Raw genomic sequence first — 14,909 nt, forward strand, 5'->3', positions numbered from 1 at the left:
CCCTTAGGTCCTCCACCTCTTTTCTAAAGTTTGCAATTCTTTTGAGGATTGTTCATATCTTTTGATCTCTTGTATACTGGGTATTGGCTTGATTCTTTACATTTCTATCAGTTGTCTTCTTATTAGAAACATTTGATATTAAGGTTTTTTTCCCCATTCCTCTTTTTGTTTTTCTAGTTGTATTGACTTTTTTCATGAAAAAGCTTTTCAATTTCATATAATTGAAATAATGGTTTTATCTCCTGTAATTGCCTCTATCCCTTGCTTAATTAAAGAAACCACTTCCTAACTATAGCTATGAAAAATACTTGATCTGATTCTCTTTTATTTTTTATGGTATGACCTTTAATATTCAGGTCATATATCCATTTTGAGTTTATTCTTTTATATATTGTGTAATATATTTGTTTAAGTCTAATATTTGCTGACTTGTTTTCTAACTTTTCAAATAAATTCTTTTCTAGGTAATTTATGTTTTTTGTATTTATTTGAAACTGATTTATTGAGTTCAATGATTTGTTATTCAAGTATAGTCAATCAATATTAAGTACCATTTAGGGGAGGAGGCATTTTGCTAAGTTCTGGGGATATAAGAGAGAGGGAAAAACAAAACCCAAAACTATCTCCTGTTCTGATGGAGTTCAAAGTCTAATGAAGGGTTTCAATAACATAACTGCACACAAATGAGAAATATGCAGAATAAATTGGACATAATCAACAGAGGAAAGTCACAATCATTAAGGAAAACATTAAATCATGTTTGGGACTTGAAGGAAACCAGCAAAGTCAGGAGATGAAGATGACTAGGGAGAGCATTACAAGCATGGGAGACAACCAGTGCAAATGTCTCGAGTTGGGAGTTGAAGTATCTTATTCCAGGAAAAGGAAGGAGAGTAGTGTCACTGGATCCCAGAGTATTTGGAGGGGAGAAAGGTCTAAGGAGAAAGATAGGAAGAAGCCAGGGTATAATTTTACCTTAAATTTTAAACAGAGAGTTTTAAATTTAATCCTGGAGTCAATGGTCTACGAGAGCTTGTTGTCTGAGGGGGAGTGAGATTTGTATACATTTACTGATAATAAATCACAATTTGTAACCCCCACATTCAGTTAGAAGAACCCATAAAGGCTCATAAACCACAATTTAAGAAGATTTGATCTGTAGGACATTGAGTTAAATATATTCATTTGACAGAGATAAGATTGGAAGTCAGGAGAAAAATTAGGGCTGAATAAGTAGATTTGAGAATCATATGCATAGAGATGATAATTAAATCCATAAGAGTTAATGATTGAGGCCAAATATTTAGAGAGAAAAAAGAAGAAAGCTCAGGACAGAGTCTTGGGGAAACCCTATGGTAGATGTGATCTGGATGATGATTCAGCAAAGGAGATTCTTCCCTGTTTAGTCTGTTTCCTTGATCCTCTTTTATAATTTTGGGCCAGAATAAAATATTTTTGATGATTACTATTTTAATATGAAAGAGTCCTGAAAATGTTAATTCCCCTTCATTTTCATTTTTTCATTTCATTCATAATATTCTAGATATCTAAATCTTTTATTTTTCCCAAATAACTTTTGTAATTATTTTGTTCAACTCTGGAAAATATCCCAATAGTAGTTGCTATAGCATTTACTTTCAGCTTTATATCTATATTTATATCTATATCTATATATCTATATATCTATATCTATATCTATATCTATATCTATATCTATATCTATATCTATATCTATATCTATATCTATATCTATATCTATATCTATCTAGGAAACTTACTCAATGAAATTCTATGGTATTATCCTTGATTTTTCTTAAATTTCCTGAGAGAAAAAAAATAAAGAAAAATAATTTCCTGTAAGGTTTTAAAACATTGTTTTAAGTTGACATAAAAAGTGTCCCCCTAATCTTAATGCAGTACAGCTTAAAACTGTACTAAAACTTTTGGTATACCTAGTGTTATATAACTTTCAGTTTTCAATTGGTGAAAGTTAAAAATAAATCACAGAAGAGCAGATGAAGCAAATGGAAAAACAAAAAAGAACCATTATTTTGAGCTTTATTTTACCAGCTTCCTTAAATTCCATTTTCCCTATTTCTCAACCTTTCATTCCATATAGACAGAACCTCCCTTTCTACAAAAAATTGGGTTTTAATTAGCTGCGTCCTTTACTCACTTTATAACATGTTTTCTGACTAGTAAATCATTGATCCTTTCTATATTTTACAATCTGCATGAATCATGTGTAACATGATATCACCTGACTCTGGAATTCCTTTGTCATACCAGATTCCATGTAGGGTATTTAAGTAATTGTAACTAGGCAATTATAGTGTCAGGTCCTCATGTAGTATGTACTCTTATCAACAGATTAGGCAGGAATCATAAATCAAATCATAAAACATTTAAATATTACACAATAGCAAAGTAACTAAGAAGAAATAAATTATTCACAAGTATCTTTCTTTCCCCCCCACCTTTTGAAACACATATTAAGTCATATAGTGTCCCATAGACATTTATGTTGATGAGAAAGGTTGTCCACTCCTAGACAACTCCAAGGTGAAGAGGAATAATGTCATGAGCACAAGAGGGATGAGGCATATTCCTTGTAGCTCTATCTCCTGGTAAACTTGCTGAACTTTCCTGCTTCTTGAATTCTCCCTTTATGACTTGGATATATAGCCTTGGGATAATCCTGGAATTCCCCTTACTACTACATTTCCAATCCACCTGTGAAAGTGTCTCTTATTGCTTTTGGTATAAAATTGCCATTTGCTACTTACTGAAATTTTCATCTGCTGCCCTAGTTTGTTTTTTTCTTCTTGGGGATGTGGAGAAGAGTGTAACCCCTCTTTTGTAAAACTGCTTAGCCAATAAACATAATTTAACTTTTGTGTTTATGAAAGTCTTTATTTTGACAAAAAGATTCTCTCAAGTATCTGTCAAGAATTTTCCCCCTTGATTCACCCACCTTGTGGGTCCCAACCCTAGAGCTGAGAGAAGGCAAATGAATTCCTTTCCCTCTGCTAGCTAATGTCTAGACCATCTTAATGGACTTGAAGGTTTAAAAAATATTTTGAAAATTGATATTTTTTTGCTTTTACATCACCTAAATTTCCTCCCATACTTATCCCTTTCACCTTTCCCAAATAGGTGTCACTCATATATCTAATATTTTTTTCAATTTTGTATAAAGATAGTTTTTAAGATTAATTTTTATATGTAATTTTGAGTTCCAAATTTTCTTCCCACTTTCTCTATTTCCTAAGATGTAAGCAATTAGATAGGTTATATATGCACAATCATGTAAAACTTATTTACATATTAGTCATGTGAAAGAAGAACCAGAACAAAGAAAAAAATGGAAAAAAAGTTAAAAAAATAAAATATGCTTCAATTTGTATTCAGGCTCCATCATTTTTTTTTCTGGATGTGAATAGCATTGTCCATCAAGGGTCAAAGAATATTTTTAAAAGAAGAGGAAGAAGAGAAAAAAAAACAATCAGTAAAACCTATGAATACATTTTAAAAATTCTGAAAATATATTAAATGTTTCATTCTTGTGCACCTCCTACCTATCTTTTTTTGAGAAAGTCATAAAGGTTATGGGGTTGACTTGAAATCAATTTTTTTGGGGTTCGATTCCTTCCTTTCTCGTTTAAGATTTCATAGGGAAGGTACTTTCTAATATTTCTTCTTTGGGGCCATCCAATGCTTGTTTTTTGTTTTTGGTAATTTTGTGACATTCACTTTTGATTGTTTTTATGATTATCTTGAAACCTTAATATCAGGAGACATGTTGAAAAGGGGCAATGTTTTTGACTCTTGCCTCCTCATTCCTATCACAACCAAAATATTCATTGCCTCTCTCACAGTTACTCAACATTTATCAAGCTTTAAGTGCCAGGTACTGTGCTAAACTACTGGAGTACAAAGAAATTAAACCTGTACACAAAGACTATGTGTTCTAATGAGACAAGGTAGAAATAACTTAGAATATACAAGATATATTCAGAATAAAATAGAAGGTAATCATAGAATAAAAGTCTCTAGCAGTTTGGTGGGGTTAGGGGCTAGGGTAGATTGGAAAAGCATCCTGCAGAAAGTTGGATTTGAGCTGATTCTAGAAAGGGACTGGGAAAACAGAGATAGAGGTGAGGAGGGAGAATATTCTAAGCAAGGAATATTATAAAGCAAACTTTTCAAGTCTGTTTAATCTCAGAGCTCAACTATTATACTAATTTGTCCTACAGTGCTCAATATGGAGCTGTATTTGGTTAAATGCTGAGATAAAGAACAAATGCTGAATCCTTTGGAATTTTTGGATTCTATCAGATTAAGAGAGTTTTTAAAAGTATGAAACTAATTGTTATATTCTCCTTTTTCTCTATTTCAATTTGATTTTAACAGTATTCACTATCTAGAGTGAGGAATCAAAGTTTAGCATCTGAATAATTTCACATTTATATTTCAAACAGCTTCTAGTTCTTTGTGTTTATTGGGATAATTATTGGTAAAAATCACAATATAATCATCATGAGAGAAGAAGTATTAGAGTAGCTTCTGGTTGGTGGCTCCCTTGGAAGCACTTTTCAAGAAATCAAGATGTGACTCGTGGTAGGGGACAGAGAGAATGGGGTGAAAAGAGGGCCCATCCTTCTGTATTAGTGATGGGAATGCTGTTCTCTGGTGCCTGCTCACCAGGTGGAGCAGGGATTAAATTTTATTATTGTTGCTGTAAATTAATTAGTCATGTCCAACTCTTTGTGACCCCCGTTTAAGCTTTTCTTGGAAAAGACAATGGAATGGTTTACCATTTCTTTTTCCAGCTCATTTTACAGATGAAGAACTGAGGTAGAGAGGGTAACATAGTTAGTGAATGTCTAAGGCTGGATTTTAATGGGATCTTCTGATTTCAGGCCTGGTGCTTCATCCATTGCACCCTGAGTACCCCTGCATTAAATTTGCTACACTTGTACTTGACCATCCCAAAGCCTTCAAAACTTCCCCACCCTTCACCCCCATGCCTTGCTTCACCTTTTGTGTTTCCTCCAGTGATTGTTGCAGTAGCAATAGCAAAATTAAATTTATAACAAGACTTGCTTCAATATTGGAGAGAAAAGCCTTCTTCCTATTTAGTCTTTGATTGGACAATATTCGGTGGAGGACAACTATGAACTAGCTAACTAGTAGCCTTGGAAAAACTGAATCCAATGAGTCTGCTCAATTAATTGTATTCATAAGTGATCAAGTACTGGATTCCATCCTAGTCATTTTATGATTCTTTATTAACATTTTTTTTATCTGTCTCGGAACAAACTACTTGTTCCATACTTGATTCATATATGGAAACTGACTGTATTTTTTTTTTTAACTTCTCCCCTTGTTAGGAAGAACTCATACTTTGAGCCCATAATAATTTCTACAATTAGCAATTAAAAATAACAACTTTCCCTGGGGAGCCAGGATTGGGGTCAAGAGACAGTGAATGTGAGAACTGGGAACCCTATTTCTTCCATCGGCAAGTCAGGCAACTCCAGAGCAATGAACCCAAGGCAAATCTCAATGACAGGTCAAGGACCTCATTAGCACAGGTCACCAGCCACTGTGGTCTCAGCCAAACATGGCCTGGTTAACCTCTATGTTTCATGTTAAAATCAACTTTCATTATTTTTATTACTACATTAACTCTTCTATTTTCTAGTATACATTTCTTTTATCCTAATACATCTTCTGAAAATTGTATACATTTTGAATCACTGAGGGTAACAGTTTTTAAAATGTTTTTTTACCCCCAAGTATCACTCACTATTTTTTTATTACTTGGAAACAACTACTTTCTGCCATAATTGTCTTCTTAAAATAGAGATCACTTTGTCCTCACCCGGATGTTTGTTGTTCAGTCATGTCCAACTTTTTATGACCAAGTGGACCATACTTTTTTTGGCAAAGAAACTGGAATGATTCTCCATTTCTTTCTCCAACGGATAGACAATGTTTAGTAAAGATGCAGCCAGCCATTAACCAGAGAGAGAACTTCCTGGTTTGTTGTATAGGTGAGTGATTCATTTTCCACATGTCATTCCCACTCATCAACTAAATTTCTTCAATTAAACTGGGTAGTTATTCAGTTCCTCTTAACACCTTCAATCCATACTAGTTGCTTTCAAAGTTACATAGTGGGTCAAATAAGACCTTTCCCCACAGAGGAATTCTTTGGTTGAAGTTTCTGAGTAGCTGTGCTTATTGCTGGAGTCTTTTTATAATTTGACTCAACTGTCTCTTTCCTTCTGCTTCTCCCAGGCTCCTGTTTCAACTAGGTTAAAGAAAGTAAGGATGTTATTATAGTCTAGAGTAACTCCCAACAACTAGGATGTGTCAATAACTGGGGTTGCCATTGTGGAGAGATCCTTCTTCCTGAAGGCCAAATGTTTGTTAAGACCTACAATATAAGCCCTGAAAGGAAGGAAAATCCAAACTGTGAGCACTCATTGTTAATCATCTGAGGGCTCTTCACCACCCTCAAAAAGATAATCACTGACAGGAACAGCTTATGTTTAAAAATAAAAATCTAAAAAAAAAAATTCCGCAGTTGCTAGGAATTGCTAAAGGATAAAGGAGAGTCAGGGAGTTAGCATACAGAGATCAAAATCAAAACTCAAGATGCTGGTTTTTTTATGAGGTGTCTATGAGAGAAAAATGGAATTATAATTTTCAGTCAACTAAATGGAAGTTTCTTTGGGGAAAAAGCGTCTTCCTCACAGACTGAAAGGAAACTATTTTCTTCCTTTTGTATTTCCTCCATGACAAGGCAGCAGCAATAGGAGAATTAGGCTTGTGATAAGCCTGACTTCAGTATTGGAGAGGGAAATCTCCTGCCCTCTTAGTGTTTGGTTGTGAAAAAAGATGGTAAAAATTTAGGGGGAATAAGTGTGGAAAATCTGGCTCTGAAGGGCAGGAAATACAGAGTTCTTACCCTCAAGCAGTTTATAATCCAATTTAAAAACCAGAACAAGCTATATACACAGAGATAGACAAGAGCTTGAGTACCCAGAAGACAATTTTTCAGTTTTTAAAAAATTACCAAATTTAGAGTTATCATAGCAGAGAACTTCTCTGGATGGACAAAAGGTAAAACTTGGTCTGCTTAGCCTGGGGATGGAGGAGGACCCGGGTTAAGGGACAGAACGAAGGCTAAATGTAGCAAAGAAGGAGATTCTAGCTGTCTTTAAGGAAAATATCCTTAACCTCTAAAATTATCCCTAAGAAGGTTTTGGATATAATGAATTCCTTCTTGCTCAAGGTTTCTTAGAAGAGGCTCCAGTGACCACTTTCAGAGGATTTTATCTCTAAAAATAAGGACATCCTACCGAGTTCAAATCTAGCCTCAGACAAATATAGTAACTATATGATTGGGCAAGAAACTTAACACTGTTTCTACATCTTAAAATGAGCTAAAGAAGGAAATGGCAAACTGGTCCAGTTGCTAAGAGAACTCCAAATGAGGTCATGAAGAATTGGACACAATTGAATAACAACAAGCATTAAGGGCTTGAGAATTTTAAGAATCAGTATTGATACTGGGATAAAAGAATGTCATTAGAGAAATATATAAGCTAAAACAAAATGAGCTGGTCACATGGCCAGAGCAAGGAAAAATCCCCTAGAAAACCTTCGTGCTGCATTTGGCCTCCTCACACAGTCGAGGGAAAATGAGGAAGTTTCGAGTACATGGTAGACCCTGTGAGGTGAGTTTGTGGGGAGACCTGGACAATCGTGAACAGTGTCCCAGGATGGACAGACTCCAGTGAGGTGTGAGCCGCATCATTGGAGAGAACATTCACATTGATGAGATCATAGAACCCCCTGAAGTATTAGAGCATCAAGAAGAAAGATGAAGAAATTGTCTGGGAAGATAGAATACTGAATAGTACTAATCGGTGGAGATCCACTGGGGGAAAAATACAATGAAACTGTATGTTTTTGTTTCATTATTTTTTTAAAAATTTTTTACAAGGGGAGAGGAGGGTGGAGGTCTTGAAGTGATTATGCCATAGACAAAAAAGTCATTAATTGAAACACATATTTTTTTAAAATATGAATTAGGAAACTTCTCTATGGCAACAATGGTCAAGCAGATTTACTTCAATTATATATTTTTTCTCTCCCTGTGACATAGGAGAAGTTATTTGAGTCACATACTATTGTTGACATCACAACAGTTCCTGTTTTCATGCTCTGGACAAATAAAGACACCAGAAAGTCTAGGTGAAGCCAGTACTCAGCTCTCTGTCTTTCCACCTAGTCCTCTAAGCTTTATGCTGTCACCATTTGGAGCCACTATATAATTGATTATTTGATTTATTACAAAAGTCATTTGACGAAATACTTCCTTACCACAATTATATAACAAAATTCTACGTTATAAGAGAGACTTATGAGGTTACAGAACCCATAAACCTCTTTCTAGTTTGTGTTTCTTTTTTTGGTGGGTGTATTACTAGCAAACTTTTTTTGTGACCTGTTGCTTAGCAACTGGCATCTATGGAAAGTGTTTGCACTCTAGTAAGACATTCTAGTTAGAGATCTCGGTGGTCATATGCCCTTTGCCACAAAAGGAAATTAATTTTTAATCATGCAAAGAACTTGAAAAGCTGCCACTGAGAAGGGGCCATCTGTGGCTATGGCAGACTTTTTTTTCCTGGCTCCAGAAATAGTATTGCCCTTTAGGCCACTGTCTTCTGAACAGTTCAACAAGATTAGAAGTGCTGCTGAAAAATCCTGGAAGAATGAAACTCAATGGTCCGAGAGGTGTCTAACAACATACGGAGCCCATTACCGGAGCAAAAAAGTGGATGAGCCCCCACGTATTCAACCATTCAATGAAACCAGACTCAACAACCCTCATCCACACGAGTAAGACTGTCTTTGTCCTAGTGGCTGTGTGTGTCAGTTCGATTAAGTAGGAATTTAACAAATCTCACAGAGTGATAAGGTTGGGAACAACTCGGATTTCAATGTGTCTCCAGTTTCGGGTCCTGAAAAGCAGCCCTGCAGAGAGGTGGTCTCAGAGAAGACTGTGTTGTGGTCATTGGCTCAAGCTATAGTTAGTGTTGCTGGGTCTTTTTTTTTTAATTGGGGGTAGAGAACTTCATTTTGTATTCTTACCTTGTTTTCTTTGCCATTAAGGGTTTGAAAAATCTTGCTTAATCTCTTCTCTGAAGGGAAAACAGATGGTATAATTAATTGGGGGTGAACAAAATTTTGGTCAAAAGTAAGGAATTTAGAGGTATCCAAATGTGGAAGGCACTGAGTCTAGAAGGTGCTGGTGGGAAAGGGAAGGGAGCAAGCATTTATTTAGCACCTGTTATATGCTGTTCACTGTGGAAAAGCTTTAGTGTTTTGCAAATATTATCTCATTTGATCCGTATGATGACAATTCTGTGAGGTAGGTGCTAGTAGCATTCCCATTTTACAGTTGAGGAACTTGAGGCAGACAGGGTAGTGACTAGCCCGGGGAAACTGAAGTTAAGGCTGAAACTCAGCTGTTCCTGACTCCAGGTCTAACACCCTAGTCTCTTCACCTACCTGCCCCAGGCACTTGTGATCCTTGAGAATAAATGGTTAAGATGGCAAGTTAGCAGGTGATCCTTGGGATATTTCAGTGCATGGTTTCTATTCCTCACTTTAGTGCAAAAATTCCTATGGTGTTTGTCCCTTTCCCCATCTAATGTCTGAATGTTTTGAGGTTTTTATAAATATGACTAGTAGCATGTCTATTGCTAATGTCTTGATCAGGCTTGGTTAAATTTGGGAAAATTGTTTTGGTCTACTTAACATCCCTGGTGTGTCAGGAATATTGGTTCTAACTTAATCCCTATCCAATAGAAATTGGCTCTGCTGGCTCCCCAGAGTCACTAGAGCAAAGATTTTGCACACATTTTCGGAGCAAAGAGCCCCTAAAAAGGCTCTTACGAGTTGTTATTCTGTTTTTTTTCTGCTTACACATTGCTAAGATCTGATATTTGCATGACTAATAGTTTTTGAAGTGATGATGCTTGAAATGAGTTAGTTTTGAATGATCCTTACTACAGTCTATAAATTAGGGCTAGACTCTTTGGTGTCTGATATGATTCAGGTGACTAATTTTCTGTTTGCTAATTATGCATGTTCCCACTTATGGATTATAAGAGACACATTCATCAGCATGGAAAATGAGGGGAGTTTTTGTTCTCTCTCTCTCTTTCTCTCTCTCTCTCTCTCTCTCTCTCTCTCTCTCTCTTTCTCTCTCTCTCTTTCTCTCTCTCTCTCTCTCTCTCTCTCTCTCTCTCTCTCCTCTCTCTCTCTCTCTCTCTCTCTCTCTCTAAGGGCTGAAGTAGCCACCAATAGTAGAAAGTGCTAGTACTACACTGGAATGTGCTCATCATGGGAATCATGGTAGCCAGAGCTTCACATGACAAAGAAAGCAAAAGCTGCTGAGGTGTGCCTGTTTTAGATCCTTGGGGGAGCAACTTACATCTCCCCCTTTCTCCCCACTTGTGCTCAGAGCACTACCAAATTTGAAGAAGCAAGCAAGAGATAGGTGTCTTGCCCCTCCTGGCCTGAAATGCCCTGGTCTTTGTCTATAAAACCTGCTCTCCTTCCAGCACTGAGACACAGGGAGAAGAGGCCTAAAATCTGGCATGTTGTTATTGTGTTCAAAGCCCATTTCTTCTATGGTTTATGACCTAGTGATTTGGGGGCAAGCCTTTCTGTAGGCTTCAGCTTTCTCATCCCGAAAATGAAGAGTACTAAAGTCCACTCCAACTCCAAATCTGTGTGGTCCTAAAAGGTGCCATCACCATCTTACCTTCCTGAATGTCAAATGACTTCCTTCCCAGTAGAAGTTAATTTCCTTCAGCTTTTCCACATCACTTTGCTGGTGTCTCTCCCATGCACCTTTGTCATTATTCCTTAGATTTCTTTTTAGACTTTAAAATCCTGTGAAAAAGAGCTTCAAGATCATCTTTCCTCATTGTAGATGAGGAAGCTGAGACTGAGAAAGTGAAGGTGCCATATGCCCAAAGTCATACAGGTAGCAAAAACAGAGGCAGACTTTGATTCCAAGTTCTTGGACTTTGTTGAATCTATTGTACCTTTGATTACACCATATTGCACATTTTTATGTTTCCCCCATTATCTTTATCTTTTTTATCTTTATATTCTCAATTACTTAGCATGAAGTTTTTCATGGAGTGGGTGCCTAAGAAATATGGATGCGTATAATCGGCTCCTTTTTTTATTATTCGGTATGTATTAAGCAAACCACTGTGTTGTCAGTAAATACCAATAGCTTTCAGATCCTCTTTTCTTGTTGTTTAAAAAAAATATTAATACCTTAAAATGCCTTTTTTGCATGACTAATAGTCAGTTTTTGAAGAGATGATACTTGAATTGAGAGTTCTGAATGATCCTTACTACACTATAAATTGGGGCTAGACTTTTTGCTGTCTGATATAATTCAAGTGACTAATTTTCTATTTGCTAATTACACATGCTCTTACTTATGGGTTGAAATGGACACATTCATCAGCATGGAAAATTAAGGGAAGCTTAAAGTCTAAAAAAGTTACCTTTAATTTTTTTTTTCTCTTGATGTTGCCATTGTTAGCATTTCTAAAACTGCATTAAATAACAGCAAGGAAAAGGGTGGTCATTGCTTGGAAAAGTTTCTAGTGTTTCCTCATTGTATATAAAATACTATCTTTTGGCTTTAAATATATACATTTTATCTTATTTTTAAAAAGTTTTTTATTTCTAAGTGATATATAGTTTTTAAAAACATTAACATTTTCCTCTGTCAAAGACTTTTTGTTTCCACTATCATTTAAAAAATGATAATTCTTTATTTACTATTGGATAATTTACCTTGTTGATATTAGTCCAAAGAAAAAATGCTTTTTTAAAAGCCTGAGCAAAATTTGTTAATAGAAAGAGATATGATGACTTACTAGTTTCATTATCTTTCTTATGATTTTCCTTATGCATAAGGTTTCTCCAGGCTCTTTCACAGGTCGTTTTCTTTTTCTTTTAGTTCATTCTCTTTCTTGGCAATTTCATTCACTTCTATAATAAATTTCTGTACAATACAAATGACTCTTAAAAATTGTAAATCCAGTCCATATTTTCTCCCTGAGAATCCAATCCCTTATCTCCAATTACTCTTGAACATTTCCCCTAAGATATACGACTCACCACCTCAAATGCAACATGTCCAAAATAGAATCATTATTTTCTTCCTTAAACCCACTTTTACTCAATATTTTAATTTATTGCAACATCATTCTTCCTGGACACTGAGTATGAAGTTCTTTCTTTCTTCCTTGACTCTTCTTGCTTCCCTCCCTCTACTCCCATTTTGGTGATGGTGGTTATTTTTGGTGAGGCAATTGGAGTTAAGTCACTTGCCCTGGGTCACACAGAGCTAACAGCATTAAATGTCGGAAGCCAGATTTAAACTTAGCTCTTCTTCACTCCAAGGCCTGTTGTTCTACCCACTGTGTCACCAGTTGCCCCTCCAATCAGTTTTGAAGCCCCATCAAATTTACTTCTGTAATACTTTCCACTCCTTTCCCTTCCTTTCTATTTCCACTGTAACCATTATCCTGTTGATTCTCAGTCCACAGACACCACCTTACATAGATTCCCGTATAACGTCCTAAATCGTCTTTCCAGTCTATTTTCTCTCCAATCCATCCTTCATACTGCTGTTCCTTGTAGTATCAATCAAATGCATTGCTCTGACCATATGACACTACTCAAAGTCAAGTCTTTCACTGGTTCTCTTTGCCTACCAAATAAAATATTCTAACTAGATCTTGGCCTTTAAAACTATCCATATTGTGACTCCAACTTACAACTTAAAACAGCCAACTTTCACTTGGAGGTTTTGCTGACACTTCAAAGTTGACATGACTTCACCCAACTTTGCTACGAAATCATAAGATAAAATACAAACTTTTTAACCTGTAATTGTAAGCTATTCATATCTAGAGCTAACCTACCTTTTCAATAAATTATGCTTTTTTAAGGAGTTCTAATCATTTAAAAAATATTGTTTTCCATTTGGCCAATTCTGCTTTTTTAAGCCATTCTTCTCTTCATTGGATTTTTATACCTCTTTTATTATTTGACTTATTCTCTATTTAAGGTGATATTTTCTGTAGTGTTGTGCCTCTTTTACCAAGCTGTTGATTTTTTTTTCTATTTCATGATTGGCTTGCTGCATCACTTTCATTTTTCTTCCCAATTTTTTCTCTACCCTTTTTACTATTGATTTTTTAAATCCTTTTTGAACTCTTTCATGGTGTGAGAACAATTTGTATTTTTCTTTGAGACTTTGGGTGTAGGAGTTTTGACTTTCTTGTCTTCTGAGTTTGTGTTTTGATCTTTCCTGTCAACAAAGTAATTTTCTGTGGTTAAGGGTTTTTTTTCTTCTGTTAATGCTCATTTTTTCAGTCCATTTCTTGACTTTTAATAACTATATGCTAAAGTGAGCTTCTGCTTCTGTTCACAAGCCTTAGGCTTTTTTATGCAGCTGTTTTCAGAATTAATTCTGGGGATGTGTTCTTCTTCCAAAATGGTATGATCTAGAAAGAGGTATATTTACTACTTTTCTGTTCTGTGATTTGTTCTATGGCAACAATGCAACATAATAATTCTGTCCCTGGTCCCCCCATACATACATACATACATACATACATACATACATACATACATACATAGAAAATAAAGTTGCATTTGGAGGAGGATGAATGTGACACCAAATTTTAAATAGGTTCTAATCATCTGTTAAACTCTAAGTGGCCTTCATGTGGAGAGTTGCCTGCTAGAATTTTGATGAGAAGCAATGTCCTATTGAGCAGGTGGTTGTTTATTATATTTCATTATTTTTTATTAATTTGTTTAAAATAATGTTTTATTTTTATATTCTTGGGAAATAGTTTTCCCATCAAATTTTAGAGGCTATGACCTGGGCCTCTTTTTCTGTCTCTTGGGCTGCCTTTCAGATTCTATGATAACCAAAGGTTTTTCTTTCATATTAGGAGGGAATAGAAAGTAGAAACAGAAATAATAGCGGCTCAGCACTAGGCCTTTTACATCAGAACTCAGAAAGAAATGACTTCTTGCTCCAAATTAGAAGTTAGAATAGTAAGTATTTTAGTGGAGGAAAAAAAACACAGAAAAATGGAAATGGGTTGCCCAGAGAGATAAGAAACCTGGGTTCCAGCTCCCTTTCTACTGCTGGTAAGATAGATAACTTTGAATATGAGTGCTATCATCCCTAAGTAGGTAAAGGATGATGGCATTTGTAGTTCAATAGTTCTTTAGTAAAAAAAAGTATAATTTTGGCTCTTGGAATCTGTAAATTCTTAGTCTCTCCCCAGTTAGTTTCACATTATCCCCTTGATTCATTGATTGTATCTCCTGGCCCTGAATTTTCTTGGGCCCTGATGCCTACCTATAGTAGGTGCCTGCTATATGCAAAAGCACTATGCTAGGTGATGGAGACACAAAGGACAATGAAACTGTCCCTGTCCTCATGAAGCTTATATTTTACTCAGTGGGAAAGGGGAAGGATTCTACATGATACAAGATAAGATAGCAAGCAGTCTTGGCAAAGGAAAGTTCTGCAGAGTTTATTTTGAATATTTGAGCAGGAAGAGGATATTTTAAGTTGGGAAGATCAGAGAAAGCTTTACAAAGCAACTGAGCCTAGAAAGAAAGGGAGTCTGAAGGATGGAGATGAGGAGGTACCTCCAGATGAATGATCTATGTGAATGCATAAAGATGGAAGTTGGTATGAAGATTTTGAAAAATAGCAAGTCCTAAAGAGTTCAAGCAAAGTGAAATGTATTGTGTACATA

The 14,909-nt window shown here is 35.6% G+C and overlaps 1 protein-coding gene across 6 annotated transcripts in view; it reads left to right on the plus strand.

The window, feature by feature from the left end:
* The first annotated feature begins 7,859 nt into the window (after positions 1 to 7,859).
* The window catches only part of C6H4orf51 (chromosome 6 C4orf51 homolog), a 72,898-nt gene continuing 65,848 nt past the window's right edge, over positions 7,860 to 14,909 (plus strand). For 2 of the 6 annotated variants that reach the window (XM_074274628.1, XM_074274632.1), the window contains exons 1-2: positions 7,875 to 7,978; positions 8,183 to 8,919. In XM_074274628.1, the coding sequence (XP_074130729.1) occupies positions 8,687 to 8,919 (233 nt within the window). In that variant the 5' untranslated portion in view covers positions 7,875 to 7,978; positions 8,183 to 8,686. Of the gene's footprint in view, positions 8,920 to 14,909 lie in introns of all 6 variants that reach the window. The other 4 variants (XM_074274633.1, XM_074274630.1, XM_074274627.1 and 1 more) reach the window with 4 other exon arrangements.

This window comes from Sminthopsis crassicaudata, chromosome 6 (assembly GCF_048593235.1).
Source record: "Sminthopsis crassicaudata isolate SCR6 chromosome 6, ASM4859323v1, whole genome shotgun sequence".
Classification (NCBI taxonomy): Eukaryota; Metazoa; Chordata; class Mammalia; order Dasyuromorphia; family Dasyuridae; genus Sminthopsis; species Sminthopsis crassicaudata.